This window comes from Triticum aestivum, chromosome 3D (assembly GCF_018294505.1).
Source record: "Triticum aestivum cultivar Chinese Spring chromosome 3D, IWGSC CS RefSeq v2.1, whole genome shotgun sequence".
Classification (NCBI taxonomy): domain Eukaryota; kingdom Viridiplantae; phylum Streptophyta; class Magnoliopsida; order Poales; family Poaceae; genus Triticum; species Triticum aestivum.
The window spans coordinates 529,220,004-529,237,095 of record NC_057802.1 but is presented as its reverse complement, the minus strand read 5'-3'; the positions used below and the strand labels follow the sequence as shown (position 1 = coordinate 529,237,095).

The 17,092-nt window shown below is 47.1% G+C and overlaps 1 protein-coding gene across 1 annotated transcript in view; it reads right to left on the bottom strand.

Moving 5' to 3' along the window:
- Positions 1-10,573: 10,573 nt before the first annotated feature.
- LOC123080259 (AP-4 complex subunit epsilon) overlaps positions 10,574-17,092 on the bottom strand; it is a 7,711-nt gene continuing 1,192 nt past the window's right edge. Inside the window, exons 2-11 of the mRNA XM_044503169.1 lie at positions 16,339-16,527; positions 15,996-16,211; positions 15,787-15,897; positions 15,169-15,366; positions 14,932-15,063; positions 14,484-14,540; positions 14,287-14,403; positions 13,741-13,818; positions 12,881-13,024; positions 10,574-12,118 (exon numbers count right to left, since the gene is read on the bottom strand). Of these exons, the coding sequence (XP_044359104.1) occupies positions 11,099-12,118; positions 12,881-13,024; positions 13,741-13,818; positions 14,287-14,403; positions 14,484-14,540; positions 14,932-15,063; positions 15,169-15,366; positions 15,787-15,897; positions 15,996-16,211; positions 16,339-16,527 (2,262 nt within the window). The 3' untranslated portion in view covers positions 10,574-11,098. The remainder of the gene's footprint in view (positions 12,119-12,880; positions 13,025-13,740; positions 13,819-14,286; positions 14,404-14,483; positions 14,541-14,931; positions 15,064-15,168; positions 15,367-15,786; positions 15,898-15,995; positions 16,212-16,338; positions 16,528-17,092) is intronic.

The window sequence follows — 17,092 nt, the reverse complement described above, 5'->3', positions numbered from 1 at the left end:
GGCTTGGGGTTCATGCTGCACCCTTTCGTGCGCGGGATCATGTTCTACTACGGGCTAGATTTCCACCATCTAGCCCCAAATTCCATCCTCCACCTTGCCTCCATCACGGGTTGCAAAGCCTTCCTCCGCATCGAGCCACACTTCGGATTGTGGCTGAAGATCTTCGGCGTCAAGCCGAAGTCCAGTAGCTCCGAGCTTGCAGAGTGCGAAGGTGCGATGATAAGCAAGAACCAGAAGGTCAGATGGTTCAAAGGTACATTCATAGATACCATCAAGGAGTGGCAACACGAGTGGTTTTACATCACTGAGCCACTCACCGCCGGCCAGGCCGAGGTCCCGGCGTTCTCGGCTGGACCTCCGAAGAAGCTGGTGTCCTAGAAGCAGAAGGGCATGGACTACGGGAACCCCGCGGAGGTGAAGACGCTGCTCCAGAAGATCGAGTTCTGGGCAGACAAGAAGGACCTCGAGCTGGTGGATGTGGTAAACTTCATGCTCCATCCCCGCGTCCTGCCACTCCAAGCTCGGGCAACCCCAATATGGGCGCATAAGCCTGAGGACGTGGTACCGGTCAACCACTTCTTCCGCTCCACCTCGGCCGGGATGTGGATGTTGCTGTTCAAGCTGTATGAGACGTGGTTCCCTGCTGAAGGGAGCGACCGCGGCTTCGAAGCCAGCCATGACGCCCCCGAGGTAATTCTAAGTGCACAATTTTACTTTCCGTGCTTCTCTGAGCCTCATAGATTTCGGCTGACCAGTTGGTTATGTATTCTACAGAAGTGGATCTCCAAGGTGCGACAAATGTTGTGCCCGGCACGGCTACCCAAGGGGGAGATAACTCTCCTGCTCACGGCCCTCTTAACCGAGGAGCCGCACGTGGCGGTCCCTAAGAAGTCGAAACCTCCGAAGGGCAGGGCGGGCCTCCGAACAAGGGAGACCTTGGTCACCCATTCCGAGGAGACCCAAGCCTCTTCCACCCACGAGGAAGACATGGAGGAGGACACATGTGAAGGGGATCCTTCTCTTAAGGGGGAAATGGCGGTGTGTGAGGGCGCCGAAGAAGAAGCACGGCCGAAAGGCCTAAAGAGGCCGCGTAAGGCCTCCACTGATCCTGCCAGCAAGCCAACTCCGCCAGAGAATGATAACTTCTCCGACAAGTCGGACGGGGACCTCCTGGAGATGGAGAGAGAGAAGCCAACGCCCAGAGGTACGTTATCGTAGACTGATTTGGGCTCTGAAACTTGTCCATTGAATGAGACTTACAAAGGTAATTTTGCAACCCGCCAAAGGTACGCCTCAGTGTCGACGCCTCGGGCGAGCTTCCATGGACTGATAGTGGGTCATCCGAGCCCGCCAAGATCCCCCCAGCTCTTGAGGGGCTGGGGGAAGCATCGTCCGGCCTGGTCCCTCCTGTCAACACAAGGGGGCCGAGGTGCTGGTTATCATGGCTGAGGTTGATGCCTCAGCCGCACAAGGTCAAGGGGAGGCAGTCCCCAAGGAGGGGCTGAGCCAGTCATCGGCCCAGCCCACACCACCTTCGGTGCCAGCGGCACAGCCGGAGTCTCTTGTTTCCAGCACTTCGATGGTGGGTTCGAAGACTGTACCGCCTCCGCATCCTGCCCCAGAGCGCGCTGTCGCGGGGTGGACCAAGGAGATGGAGGTAGCCTTAATGGGCTCCTCGTCGTAGAAGAGCACCGTGCCCTGATTGGCATGGCGATGCAGGGCTACCGGTGCGCAGAGGCCGGAATGCATGAGGTCTTCAAGAGCCACGTCAGGAGCTTTTAGGTATGTTTCCTTGTATTAAGAACAACCTTCAGTCTTAGAATTCCTTTTGTCTGAAGAATTTTATACTTATATCGTGGCGTAGCATTTGTAAGATTGTAGCTAGCAAGTAGCCCTCGAGCCCAAAGATAGTTTAAGAAATTGTCTTTGGGGTCGAAGTATATTATTGAAGAACGCTGATCAGTAGCCCCCAAGACCCTGGTTGGTCTTCAAAAAGGGATGGGCCGGGGGATTGAAATCGAAACCGGGGACTAATTTGTTAGGTTTATGCTTGCAGGTATCGACCTTGGCTCTGAGCTCCGCCTCCAGGAGATAGCGGAGATGAACCGGTAGCTCAAGAGGTCCGAAGAGGACCTCGATCTAATGCAGAAGAAGATCGAGCTGTCTCAAGGTAAGCACAAGAGATTGCAAGGTTTGGTCAAATGCGTTTTGAAAATGTGTATAAATGTGTGATGCTGATGCCGAGTTATTTGACATGCCAGCTGCTAGAACAGAGCTTGAGGCGGTCAAGGCCGAGTTGGCAAAAGCTCGGCAGGAGGCCGAGCAGCAGAAGACTGCGGCCGCCCAGGCCAAGAAGGATCTAGCCGCAGAGAAAGTGGCTAGGGGCAAGGATCAGGCGCAGGTCATGGAGGTGGAAGAGGCCCTTAAAGGCGTGTACCAGGAGCATGACACCCTCCAAAACAAGGAGAAGGATGCGGTCGCGGAGCTCGAGAAGCTGTGCCTAGCGCACACCAAGGTCCAGACCCAGGCCCAGGCCAATCGTGAAGTGCTCCAGCAAGTGAGGCAGATTGTTGCTTGTAACACCCCAATTTTTTGGCCCTTTCTTTTTCTTTTTAATTTTTTTGGTTTTTGCTCTGATTTCTTTTTGGAGTAGTTCTGCTGCTGAACTGAACAGCAAGCTAAAGAATTGTTCACTTGTTTCATTTTTTTTCCAACACCCAAACTGGTAAAAGCACAATGCATGTCTTAGAACATCATATCACTAATCGCCCCCTGCCCCCACAAAAACAATTCACCAGCTCTTAAAAAAATGCCACAGCTGCAATTTAAAGGCATCTAAGCGGTCCATGATAGGCCTTTAAATCCCCCTTTTTCGGGGGTAAGCCAAAACATAGGGCCGACCCCGCGAGTGGTAAAATGTTTTCCAACCCAACGGTGTCTTGCGGGAATGAAGTTTTACACCCAACCGCTCACCGCCTTCCTGTCGAGAACGGAGTCTGAAGCCTCCCCTGCTGCCCCCCGCACCAGTTCACCGCTTAACCCAACTCCGATGAGTCGATGACCATGAAAAAGGCGGCACCCGCAGAGGCGGCCATGGTCAAGCGGCACCGTCTAGGGAGCGCGCTTCTGCTTTTCTCCCATCATAGACATTCTTGTGGCCTCTTCGCCATTGACCAGCCTCCTGTTTTGCCCAACATAGCGATTAGCAAACAAGAGGTGGCGCGTGCCGTCCACACTAAGGACGGGATGACAACGTCATTGCTAATGAAGAAGAAATTTGGCGATGAGAGGGAAGCACCCTTCAGTGACCCCTACACTGCATCCTCCCGCTCTGGGTCGGCCTCCTCCTCCAATCTCCCTTACTCTGATACCGGCACATGTGCCCACCAAATGTTGAGGCCTAAATTTGTGCACCTAGACATAGCATGGAACATGATTCAACAGTAGTGCACGAGTTCGTATCAAGTTTTAATGATTCAACGTGGGATGATCATCTTGGCGTTGATGGCATCTACTTCGGTATGGAGGCGCCATCGATGCAACAAGAGGAGGAAGATGATGTTGAGATGGAGACCCCAACCACAGACAAGAGGAAGAAGATCGGAAGATCTAGCAATGACGAGGTGGAGCGGGATGTAGTATTGAGATATGCATGGTTAGATGTATCTCTTGACACGACATTGGACATTGATCAAATTAAAGGCATGTTCTGAGCATGTATTGAGGAGTACTATCGCCACTGATGAAGGTGGGTCCAACCAAACTAGATGTCCATTCTCGCGCTATCAATCTTCAAGATCAGTGCAACCCGTGGTCGGGTTTATGTTGACCAAATGAACAAAATTCCACCGAGTGGTGTGCCACTGAATGATCATGACTCCTACATCCAAGACCTTTCCAAGCAAAATAACAAGAAGAATGGTGAGAAGCCCTTCCGTTTTCATTATTGGTTGGAAATTCTCCAAACAAATGGGAAGTGGACGAGAAGGAGCTAGAAGACAATACCACATAGGGGAAGTGTGACCACCTTCTCTACCGGTGATGAAGATGAAGATGTGAGTAGAGGGAGGAAATCCCACTCCAACATATAGTCCAAGATGAGCACGCATTTGGGAAGGAGGAGATGAAGAATAGTGGAGTAGCAAGTGGCACATACAAGAAGGAGATTAGAGAAATGATAGAGACAAATAATAAGTTTGAGGATGTAAGGAAGATAAAGAAAATGGCAAGGTGGATGAACTTCATGTGACTGGATGAGGAGAGATTGAAGGTGAGCAGTTGCTGAGGAGAGGAAGGCGAAGACCGAGAAGAAGCATACCCTCGAGGAGGACATGGTTAGAATTGCCGCAGTGGTGGATAGAAATAAGAGGAAGGAGAGCGAGACCAAGATCTCATGTTCGTGGATGACAATGGATTGGGCAACATTGCAAAAGAATATTGGTATCATGCTCGTTGAGAAATCCTGGGAGCACCCAAACAGTCTTTCTCATGTACTGGGAAGTGCAAATCGCGATGGGAGTGCTTGATCTATGCTCAATCATGCATTTCGTTGCTTCTTAATGAACCATGCTTTATAGATTGTGTTGATTTTTCGATATGATTCGTGATATGTGCATGTTCAATTCGCGGTTCATGAATTGACAATTTGAAACGTTGTTCGAATATGTGCATTTGTAACATCAAGGTATTATTTAATATGTTGTTCAAAATAAGACTTACACATGCAATATGATAAGAAAATAACAAAGGAATTTCATTAGGCAGTACAATTTCGTGGAATGACTAGAATGTAGCTCAAAGCCCCCCATATTTTTAGGAAGTTAACTTTGGGATTCGATTTAGAAATTGCCCTGATTAACAAAACCAAGAAAATAAAAAACTAATAAAAGGTTAGAGTCATGTCTATTTCATCAAGGTGGTCTTTTGTGAGCATAACTTAATCAATGTCAATTCTTGTTTTCCACTTGCCAACTCTCTTAGGCGCTAGATGGATGATGCATTGATCCAGTTCGGCCTGAGGTTGTATTTCAGAGGTGTTTGAATTTAGTTGTGGCACGGCCTTGGTGCTTTGTGTTCCGCCTCTTGGCCGTTTGTGGCTAGGTTGGGCAAGTCGAATTGTGTATCTATTGTAGACAGTCGTGGTGGTTGTGGTTGCTGCTAACCCTTTAGATTAGCATTGTAGATCGAAAGACGCTGTATCGACCATCTTCACTCTTGTTTTATGAATCTGATAAACCTCTCCATGGCATGTATTCTTGAAAAACTTTACCAGTGTTGAAACTCGCGCTGTTTTTTTTTAACAGGCGAAAGGCGCCATGTATTCAGATCACTCACGGTTTACATCATGGATTACAAATCCGTGAAGGTCTAGATCTGTAACACGATGTTTTAGGGGACAATCTCGGCCAAGATAATCACAATTGTGACAACTAAAGGCATTAGAAACTGTCGTATTCTGATGAATTGCTTTTTGGGCCAGTAAGTGTGCTACTCCGTTGTAAGTTCTTGAAGTATCGAACACCTGAACTTGCATATCTCTAGTTGCTGAACAGAAGTCAGCAACCATAGCTCTAATCTGCCAGTGTACTAGTTCATCTGTTGGTTCTCGAGAAGCTAGAGCCTTTGCCAGGGTAAGGTTGTCAGTAAGAAAGATTGCACCCTTGAGTTGTAGATGTTGAACTAAAATTGCAGCCAGCTTCGTTGCCTGGGCTTCACATTGCAGGGGAGTTGTTGCTCTGCCTGACGATGCTGAAGTTTTGACTTCCATCCTATTGTGTTTGCGTGACCCTTTAGAGCATCTTCATCGGACGCGCGGTAGCGTGGCGCGCTAAAAACTTTTACAGCACCGAAATAGCGTTTTCGCACGTGGGGGTGGGGGTTGCTTTTTCAGGTGCTGCGAATTTTAGTGCCCCTCTGTAGCACAGCAGGCGCTGCAAAATCCAGCGCGCGCGACCAGCCGGCGCTTGGCAAATATGAAACAACACGTGCCAATTTGACAATATGATGATCTCAAACATAAACAAATATGCAAAATAATGAGTTGGAGCAACATAGCATAGTTCAAATGCATGGCATAGTTCAAAATCACCTAACCACAACCAAGTTCATGACAAATAAAGTTCACACAAACAAATGAAACATCAATAATCATGCCACGTCTTCTTCCTCCTCTTTCGAAGACGATTCTTCCTCCTCTTCTCCATTTTGAAGCGCCTCGTCGTCATTGGAAACTCGGACGGTGTTGGCACTATATCCAAAGGCATCATGTGAAGGCATGTGAGGCACACCGGGAGCCATGCGTCCACCCATGTCACCCGGAGGTGCTCCCATGCCTCCCATGAGAGACCCAAAACTCATGCCTCCCATGCCTCCCATGGTAGCTCCAAAGCCACCCATGCCGCACATGGCTCCCATGCTTGTTCCCAAGCCTCCCATGGTAACTCCCATGCCTCCCAAGCCTCCATGGTAGCTCCCAAGCCTACCATGGCCGTCAATATTTTTTGGACCAAGTCTTCATCACGGGAAAGATTGATGAACTCCTTTTGCCTATCATCGAGGTTAGATGTGTCCATGAAGAACAAGTACTTCTCTCATTCCAACAATCTAGCTTGCTCCTCCATGGCCAATTTTTTCTCCTCCAATGCCACCTTCCTCTCCTCGGCCGCCACCCTCCTCTCATCCGCCGCCAACCTCCTCTCCTCCGCCGCTGACTCTTGGCTCCTTGCCATCCTCCTATCCGTGTTTGCTTCCTTTCTTGCCTTCACAATAGCGTCCGTAGCATTCTTTATTTCATCATCTACTCCCTTCATCTTCTTCTTCTTTTCTCTTGCTTGTTTATCTGCATTTGGTCTTTTAGGCTTGGAGTAGGCAACTGAGTTTGGTGTAGGGCTCTTCTTGCCGCCATCATGCCTCCTCCTCCCCATCATCATCCAAATCAATAGTTCCCTTACGTTTCTTGCTCTCCTCTAGGACATCACGGGGCTTCCATTTCTCTTCATCCTTCAACACTTCGTAGCAATGGGGCAAGACAAATGCTCTCCCTTTCTTGGTCTTCTTCTCTTCTCCGTGAAACAAGTTTTGTGCAATATTGAGCTACAAACAAAAGGACAAGTTACTACTTGAAACACAAAAGATGGAGCATGAATATGGAACATAAAGAAATGGCACTTACCCTATCTCTATCATTAGTGCCACTTGGGTTCATTGCCGCCGCCGACCTTTGACAATCTTTGTTGATCATCGACCACCGAGAGCCAAGAGATCTACTGGTGCGCTTAATTCCACTCTTGTTGTGTGCATCAAAGAACTCCTTCATCTGAAACCAATATGTATCTCTAGGTTGGTCCCCTTCAACGGTGGCATCCATAGACACGGTCAACCATGTATTACATAGCAAGACGTCTTCCTCATTGGTGTAGTTGCACGCCCTTCCTTTCGGTGCATCGACGATACCCTCACCATCCTCGTCCACTTCATACTCATGATCATCTGCATGCACTTCATTGGTTTGAGACCAATGACAATTGTTGGAGCCAACACCCATAGTTGACATGTATGTGTCATCATTGAAACTACAAAGTATGATAAAGAAAACTAATCAACATATCCATATGTATACATTTATCTAAACAACAACAAAGAAAAGGGGAACAAATCATACCTTGTGGGCATTTCATCAAACACCTTGTGCACATCGGCCGCCGGCGCAACAACTTGCGAGCTATCCGACGCTTCGGGCGGCGGAGGCGCGTCCGGACGCGCTGCAGGTTTCTTCTTCGGGCGCCTAGAAGCGCCGTCCACTTTCTTGTTCTTTTCGGACACCGTCGCCGCCGCCGCATTCGGTTGCTTGGAGACGGAGCCTCATGGCTTCACGGTGGGCGGCGGCGCCATTTCACCACCCTGCGAGGTCGTTCGGGGCACCATGAAAACTCCGTGCACGAGACCAGTGCTTGGAGGAGGAGGGGCGCCTGTGGCGAAGCCGAAGGTCAACCCCACGCTAGGGTTTGCGGCGGCGGCGGCCACGGAGGGGTCGCGGGTGTAGGGAGGAGTTGGGGGTATGTCGGCGCGGCCTTCCATCGGTGCAATTTCGCCGGCGGCGGCGCGGGGCAGGGCGAAGGCGGGGCGGCCGGATAGGCGGGCAGCAGTTGGTCGCTCGCGCGTAAATGCTCGTTGTCCAGCGCGCGGGAGCTGGGGCACCAGATACACAGCGCACGATGCTGTCTCGCTCAGCGCGCTGAACCAACTTTACCGCGCGCATGATTTTAGCACGGCTGCTGGAGCCCCAGTTTCGGTCCCGCGCGCTATAAAATCATTTTTCCAGCGCGCGGCTAATCTGACGCGTCTGTTGGAGATGCTCTTACGTGTGCACATTGAACTCTGCCTTTACCTGCTCAATCAGAGCCATTGTTGTGTACTCAAAGTCTCAAACACATGATTTGGTAGTACTACAGTACTGCATGCACCGGATGAGCATCTACCACCATGCATGCGTTGGGTCCAGACAGAAGAAAGGCTTGGGCCATCCGGAAGGGAAGGCGACCGCCATTAATCCGCCATTAATCCCTCCCCGGCCGGCTGTTGTTCCACCATACCATACCTGACGCCACCACCACCATTGGCCCGGCCGTAGTTGGCGTGATGTCGATCCCCCTCCTAATACGCAAGCGACCAAGCAAGCAGGGCGATCTACGTTCCAAGCTGCCAGGTGAGCCGTGCGTCCCCATCATCGGCAATTCAGCAGCACGATCTAGGGTCCTCTTCACAGTTTACGTTTACAGTTTACTACGTCCGGTGCGGCGGCGCACGCAGGGGAGCTCGACAGGTGGCCATGCGTGTCCGTGCCGGATCGGGAGTATGGGTTGGGGCAGCAGGGAGCCGGGGCTGCTGCTGCATTCAGGGAGGGGAGGAGAGGGGCCACTCGCTCTCTCCTCCTGTACCGATCGGTGGACGGTCCCTTCCCAGCGGCGGTTTGCGTGCGCTCGCTCGTTCGCTGGTACGTAGTACGTCTCTGCCGTCGTACGTACGTGGACCAGATACGCATGTGTCTGCGTGTCTGTCCGTGTATGAGTGTATGTGGATTGCAGCTTACGCAGATTCCGCGGCGCTGCCAGTGCCAGTGATGCCGGCCGGCCCCTGATGACAGTGATCATGATGATGTCGCCGATGGCCGGCCCCCGGCCGAGAGCGACGGCGCCGCGTCGCGTGGTGCCCCCGTGCCGTGCCTGCCTGGTCCGCGTCCCCCCCCTGCGTGCATGCATCCATCTCTCCCTCGGTATCATCATCCCGTTGCCGTCGGCCTGGCCGGTCACCGCTGCCCGATCCGACCCCGTCGGCTCGTCGGACTCGGACAGGGCGCGCGCTCGCCGGACGCCGGCACGTCCTGGCTGACGACAAACAAGTGTTGACAATAGGGCGTGGTGGTACGTGCAGTATGACATGATGCATCGCATCGGCCCGTCTCACCATGGATGGATGGATATGATATGGTGGTGATTTGATTTGAGACGTGTCCGTCCCTGGCAGTCATGTACGCGTCGTGTGGGCCGCGGCGCAGGCAGTCACTACTCACTAGTCGGTCCGCCGATCGACTGACACTGATTCCTCCTGGCGCTCGCGGCTGGACAGATCATGTCACACACATGACACATTGGATTACTCATGGAAGAAGATAGCGTGGTACGTGATCGGTGGCGTCGCTTCCATGATCGATCGGCGCTAGGCTACAAATGTACCGGGCCTCTCTCTCACCACGTGGTCTGCCGCCTGCTACCTCCTGCTCCTGGCGCTGGTGAATGACCAGGTGGACATAATTAGACTGGCACTGGCACTGGCAGCCGGCCGGGTAACGGACGGAGGGACCAACCCATCGTCATGCTACAGGAGTTCCCCGGAGATGCCATCATGGTAGCCTCACGTGTGCGTGCGTGCGTGTGTACGCATACGCACGTCTTCTTCCTATGCGGTATCTCATTACTGTCTACTGCCGTACGTTCAGCTCCGTGCCCTGCCCAGCAGTCGAAAACCAAATGACTCCAAGCTGAGTTTTGCCAGGATATATGCTTTCACAGCCGAACCCGACTGCACTGCGTTCTGGGTTGAAGCTTGCATGGTCGGGCCATGGAATGCAACAGACTTCAAATTAAGTCGAGACAATATATATGGAGGTAATTGACACAAGGAATAGTGGAGGCACGTACGTCATATGGTATCTCCTAAATCAAAGAGGGGTTTCAAGTGTCCAAAAAAAATCGTACATGTGTTGGGTTCATTATGTGGAAGTGAGGTGGCAGCCCGAATCCACACTGGTCTCAGCTGAATGAATGGCTGGTATGACTCCAACAACACATCCTAGTTCCCTCTGGATGTAGTTTTCTCTCTCAAGTGATGCAACATCTGCTGGAAATGTTATCGGCATTCCCGTCTTGTCATCCTGTAGCCCAACCGCGCTTCAATACTATGTAACGAGCGTGATCCCCTTTTTCCAACGAAATGCAGTAAAGATTGATGACAAATTCTACAGATTTCAATCAACAACACACCGCAGTGGCAGCGCCGTAGCATGAACCCAAACAAGTTAAAACAAAAACTTCACATCTAGAGACCACAACATGTCACTTGCCAATGGCAAGCTTACATTTTTATTCCGTCCGGTTCTAAAAGGAATTGACAAGACAAAGTATTTCTAGTTTTCCAGTGTCCAGCTACTGTATATGTCCAATATGGGTAAAACATAAAACATTGACTCGACACGACAGGCCCTCCCCTACCCTTCCGAGCTCAACAAAAGAACGCTTCTGGACCCTGGCCTCATCATCATGTACAGATTACACAACAATAATAAACACATGTACACACTAGTCTCAACAAGAAAATTTTGCCATGCGGAAAAACGCGACAGGAAAATTACCCCCTCAACCGCGCAAACCCCCTCCCAGCTGCGAGGGGGGAAAGGTCCTACCTTGCGACTCAAAACCAAACACACCACTCGTTTCCTGTGCTGATCGAGCAGCATGATCACACCAACCCTTCACAGACAACACCATCTTGGGGGCACACTCGTTTTGCCCAACTTGTGCACACTGAAAATCTCAGGTACATTCTAGCCTAGCAAGTCCTTGAAAAGATTTGGGTTGTTCCCTGTTGGGGTCACGCCAACCTGCCTCGCGGTGGCGTCCTTCTGCAGCGCATCTTGAAGGCTATGGCCCTTTTTCGTCGTTGCTCCTTTTTGTGTGGGTTCAGTGGATGCACTTGTGGCTCCAGTTTGTATATCATCCGAGAAGATGGACATAAGATCTGGTGTGTTGGAAGCACTGGGAGCTGAGGTTCCAGAAGGCGCGGGAGAGGCTGATGCAGGTCCAAGTAGCCCGTCTAACTGCGAGAAGGGGTCAGCAGATGGAGCACTTGATGAAACAGGCTCTTCACCCAGATCCAACAGATCTGGTGGTGGGGCAGCAGGGGTTACTTGCTCCTTAGCAGGCTGAGGTGTTACTTTCTCAGTCGAGGAACTCTCTTTTGCTGCCTTCCGACCAGCATGTCCCTTCCGATTAGGTTTAGCAGCTGAGGAACCAAAAAGTGAAGCAGCCAGCCGTTGCTTTTCTGCTGAAACTTCTGTTCCCTGCTGACTCTTGGAACCATACGAGGACTCACGTGCCTGTGAAGTTACCAATCCTCCATCCGAGTTAGAGCCCCCATTGGCTGCTTGTTGGCTAGAGGTCGAGCTTGAAGGTGTAGAAGAGGAGGTATAGGATTCCCTTCCCCATTTCTTTTGAACCCCATCAAGACGAAGTTTGGCACCAAATTCACCAGAAACTGCATTGGCTGATGGATGGGACCTTCCCTGATGATGGTCTTCCCTATAGTGACTTTGTTCTGGAACTGGAACAAGATCAGTAGTCGGCAGGGAAACACTACTTTGTGAGGTTGCTGTAGGTAGTGAAGGTTTAGGTAGCTCATAGGCTTCAAATCTAAGAGCATGGGCAGATGTCTCATGTTGGTCTTGGGCTCTGTAGTTACCAACACTTACAACGCCTGAGCGTTCACTTTCAGGAATGTAAGGTGTCGCACCGTTTTCCAAGGCTTGCTGCACATAACTGTTCAGAAATGAGAGGTTTCTGTCGACCTGCAACATAAATCAATATTCTTAAGTGTTAGATTTATATTATTAGATAATTTCAGAACATTGTGTAGAGAAACCAGATCATAATAAATGTGTCTATTTTTAGATGCCAACACTTGGCATATCTGGCATTTACATTGAGGCTATAAGTAAACAAATTCACACGAACATGCCAATATCCTGGTTTCCATGATGCCTTAGGTAAAAAAAAATTTAAGAACGCATTTGGTTTCATAACATTTTGTTGCAGCTTTATTTACTCTGAATGCTATATGTTTTGCTTCATCTTTTTAGTAAGGCTTCTCTTGGCATTTCACTGAATTGTGGTAGTATTGTCTGGTTGAATCGTGTTTACATATTTCCCTGTTAGGCAAGCTGTCAACTTCATTAAGTTGCAAAAGAATCTGTTATTGTATTCCCGAAGATGAGATTAATGTTAGTGGATAACCATTGGATAATGTAATTGATAAAACTTTAGCTCAATAGTCAACAGGATAGATTTCTCATAAATTTTCTCACGCCCTTTAAAAAGATTTGTTTAAAAAATTAGGCCTGCCAGCGTAGAAAACATGTAATATATGCCACAACATATCCCAAATTATTCTGCTGACTGTCTTCGGGTTCTCATAAAATTCCTCTATCCAAACTTCAGATCCCCACAAAACATAGTATACACGACACAAAAATCTAAATCAAGGTCACATTTTGTACTAATAAACTAAACAATCAAAGTGCCACGCTTAGTAAAGAAATGCATAACGTTACCTCAATATCTTCACAGCTTGCATCTATGGGCATTACGCTTTCAACAGCCTGTTTGTCCAAGCCTAGTAAAGCTTGTACCTCATATGCACGCTGCTGCAAGTCTGTTGAATGTGAAGATGATAATTCATCTACCAATGACTGAAACTGCAAGCAACAAGAGGACAGATTTATAAGATATTAGAAAAAGAAGATAAAAGAGCCAAACCTACAAACAGGAGTTCTTTAACTTATTGAAGCACTTTTGTCTGAACCAGAGTTCACGATTTCTTTACTGCACTTTTGCTACCAGGTGGACAGTACATCACATGCATTCCAGTGTTTTCTTCTCACATGAAATGCTTTCCTTTACATCATTCAGTGTTGAATCATGTACAAGGCCAAGCAGTGGTTTTACTTCTTTACAACCATACCGTTGCCATCATGAAATGAATTTAGGGAAAAGGTTGCCATACAGTTACACAAAAAAGACATGATACTATGACAACATAGATGACAAACTGACCATACTTGAGTTTCTTTAGTTGGTTGTGCTCAAACATCGCATTCCAAAATGATTTCACCAAGAATCTGGTGTACTATGCTCATCATATGAATAAATGAAAAGCATGACAGCTGCCTGCCCACAAAGGCAAATGCGCCAAGGATGAACCTTGCACATATGCATATCAATGTCATATAGCAGAACTTTAGGCAATACAAGTTCGATTATACCCAGCATCATTATACTTGTGAAAACAATACTTATTTCTTTCAGTGCACATACAAAGCTGCATGTAAGAATCATAGTTCGGCTTGAAAACCAACACCTAGTGATGAGAAACGTTAACTGAGTCACAGAAAAAGGCACATATTTTCATTACCTCGGGCAACATATCAGATTTCCTTCCAACAGCAATTTCAAATGCAAAAATCTTCAAAATTGCCGAGACTGCATAACCCTTGAAGTAGCACAAAAAACACATGTCAAGTAAAACGAGAAGAAAATGTATTAAGCAATGCAACATAGACTAGTACGACTGTACAACAACAAGAGTAGAAGCAATAGCTTGAGTATAACACATGCCATAAATGTGGTTGAGTCATCCAGACTAGATGAATTTTGCATACTTGTGAAACTCGAGGGCAGTACATATTTGACTTGGTAATTGACCAAAGTCAATAGTATTAGTAATATTGAATAGCTATGCTGTAAACATTTTGATTGTCTAACAGATACGTACAACATGAAGTACTTTGCAAATTGCAGAAACTGGTCTGAATTGTAAATTGACACTACAACCAAAGATATCAGGAACCATTTCAGCTTGACTGAAGCAACTCCAAGTGTGTAATGTTCCCAAAACAAAAATGACAGATCATTGCCTCAACTACAATATTACGCATAAGTTGGTCAAAAAGGAGCATACCCTGACAGTATCATCAGTTGGGTGGGCCTCTGCAACATCACATAACTTCCCGATAATATAGGAAGCAGGATGCTTCCCATCTGCTGTTCCATATTCCCCCAAAACCCAGCATATGATCTGAAAGTAAAACGAAACGATATAAATCACCGCCCAAAACTCATCTTGGGATAGAAAGGAAATATAAAACACACAATTACCTGCAAAAATGAGGATGGAAGCTTTGGCTCCCCCAGAATACGGAGGTAGGAATTGACCTGTTAAAGAACGGGAGAGTTAGGAATCAACCAATTCAAGAACAGGAGAGTTATATAATTGATCAAGTAGCGAGAAAATCCTAGAACAAAGAATTATGCATCCAGTTGAGGAGGCTGCTAGAGTCTTGTTGACATATTCCACCATATGAAGCTGAATAACGTAACAGCAATTGAAGCATAAATAACATTACAGTTTCCCTCCAGGGCTCACTGTCAAGCTAGAAAAGCAAGGCTGTGGCCAGTTCAGAGAAAACATTTTTTTCCCATCTCAAGATATAAAACTCATTGGCTGATTATCACAGTTAAAAAAAAAAGTCCATAATGGCAGTATCACGTTAAGCATTAATAAACTGAGTGGCACGGGGTTACAGGAAGAGTTCAGAGTACATACAGCTGATGATCTCAATTGACTATCAGCACCTTCATCCTCCTCTCCAAATCCTTCAGCGATAAGCCGCATTAAATTGTGTGCCACTCTAATGTTGACAAGGTCCCCAGCATGCTCAAAGACTTTGTTCATGGTCTGGAAAAATAATTAAAGGATTAATGGATCTTCTAAAAACTAAGCAACGACAGCATAAAAATTACACCAAGTGCTTAACGAGAAATACACACACTCCTGGATTACCTGAATGAACCACTGGTTGCTGGGCGCAAATTGTTCTGCTAGCTCAACACAACGTGATGCAATTTCTGCCTTATAGTGGTGATCAGTTATGCTGATCATGTACTCGATCATCCGATCAACAATCACTTCAACATTAGTCGATTTTGTCATCTTATAAAGAAGCTCAAAAGTCTTACGCTTCAAAGTGTCATCAGGGTCCTATTCATAAGAACATCCAATTGTGAGAAATCGAAAGTACTAATGAGAAAATACAACAGAAGTGCTGATGCAATTACATGCATCAAACAAGGTCACGGATAATAACTATGGAAATGGAACATAGTGGCAACTAAACTAGGTGGAGTGGTAACCACAATGAATCAAACAAATTGACATAGCTTTAGCTCACTATAATTACTTTTTCCTAGAGTTAATACAAGGAAGCGTGAAAACGAACAACAAATATCACCATTTCCGACAAAATTAAGTTCAGTAGCTGGAACATGATTTTAATGAAGGATATTAGATTCATTTTATTGCAGCACGAAACAAATATATTTGAAATGGATGGCAGGAGCATAGTAGATTGTCTATTGATTGACATGGATTCTGAAGATGTTAAGATTTCACATCCCTCACCTCTAAGCAATCGATAACAGCCAATTGGTGCTGTTCTGCAATATCAGGATTTATTTTTATTAGTCGTCCAAGAGCATCAATTCCCATGTACTTAAGATTATGGCTATCGCTCTGCAAACAGCATAGGGGCAAGCAAAAACGTTAGCTTCGTGATGTAACAACCACAGCATCATTAAAGTCACTTATTTTTCCCTAAAAAATGTCAAGACCTTCAAAAATTTCGATGTTGTTTCAGCAGCAGCGTCTAGCATCTTAGAGTTTGGGAAAATGCATGAGACACAGCATATGCATTCATACAATATTGCATTCCCAATGTTGCTCGCTGTGTCACCCTTCCTGAATATGTCACCCAAGACAGTGTACATATGACCACTCGCTGACTTGTCGCCGCTACCCAGCACAGCAAGTATTTTCAGTAGTTTTATCTGAAAGTAGCCACAGAAAAATCAGAGGAAATAAGATGGTGCCAATTAAAGAACTCCAAATCAGAACCTACCTATTAACCTAGCACCATTGAATACATCGACCAAGTTAAAAGTAAAGCTCACAGACCTGAATAAATGGTGCAGGCATTTGATGGTAATCATAGGAAGTTGGAAGCCTCCTCTCCGCAACTTGTTTGAGGATGTTAACAAAACTAACAACTAAGTCCTTATACGCATTTGGATCTTCCAAAATCAGGTCATAGAGTGGGCACAGAGTTGCACCCATCACCCCAGGATCATTATCACAGAGTCTCTGCAAAATAATAAGCACCACTACTCAGAACCCATCTCAGAAATAATAATGCATTTACATCTGCTAAGAGTTCTTAAAAATGCCAACGAAGCACTGTGGTTGCTTATCAGAGCTCCCTCTATGTTATGGTCTGAGGTCAAAAAAGTTGCTCTATCATACATTAAATATAAATGGGTAAATTGCATTGAATAGATAAAACAGGTGTATCTTCAGGCTTAATGAACCCACATCTTTGCACAAAACTTGAAGCATGAGATATGAAAGACAAGAAGTAAACACCTAAGGTGTGCAAAACTCACATCTAACATCCAGTTCAAGCTCAATAGATGCAATTAGAGTCAATAGCTAGTTGCTGCAACTCAAAATATACATTGAACACAAAGAAAACATGAAGCTTTAGCACGATTAACAGTATCGCATGTGCCTTTGAGCGAGATAAATTAACAGTAGCGCATGCGCCTCTGAGATAGGAGTAAGAAGCTACGGCATGAGAGGGGCAAATTATTCTACTGTACTTCTATTGTAGTTGGGGAAAAGAAATTGGAATTTGAACATGAGGTAAAATGTT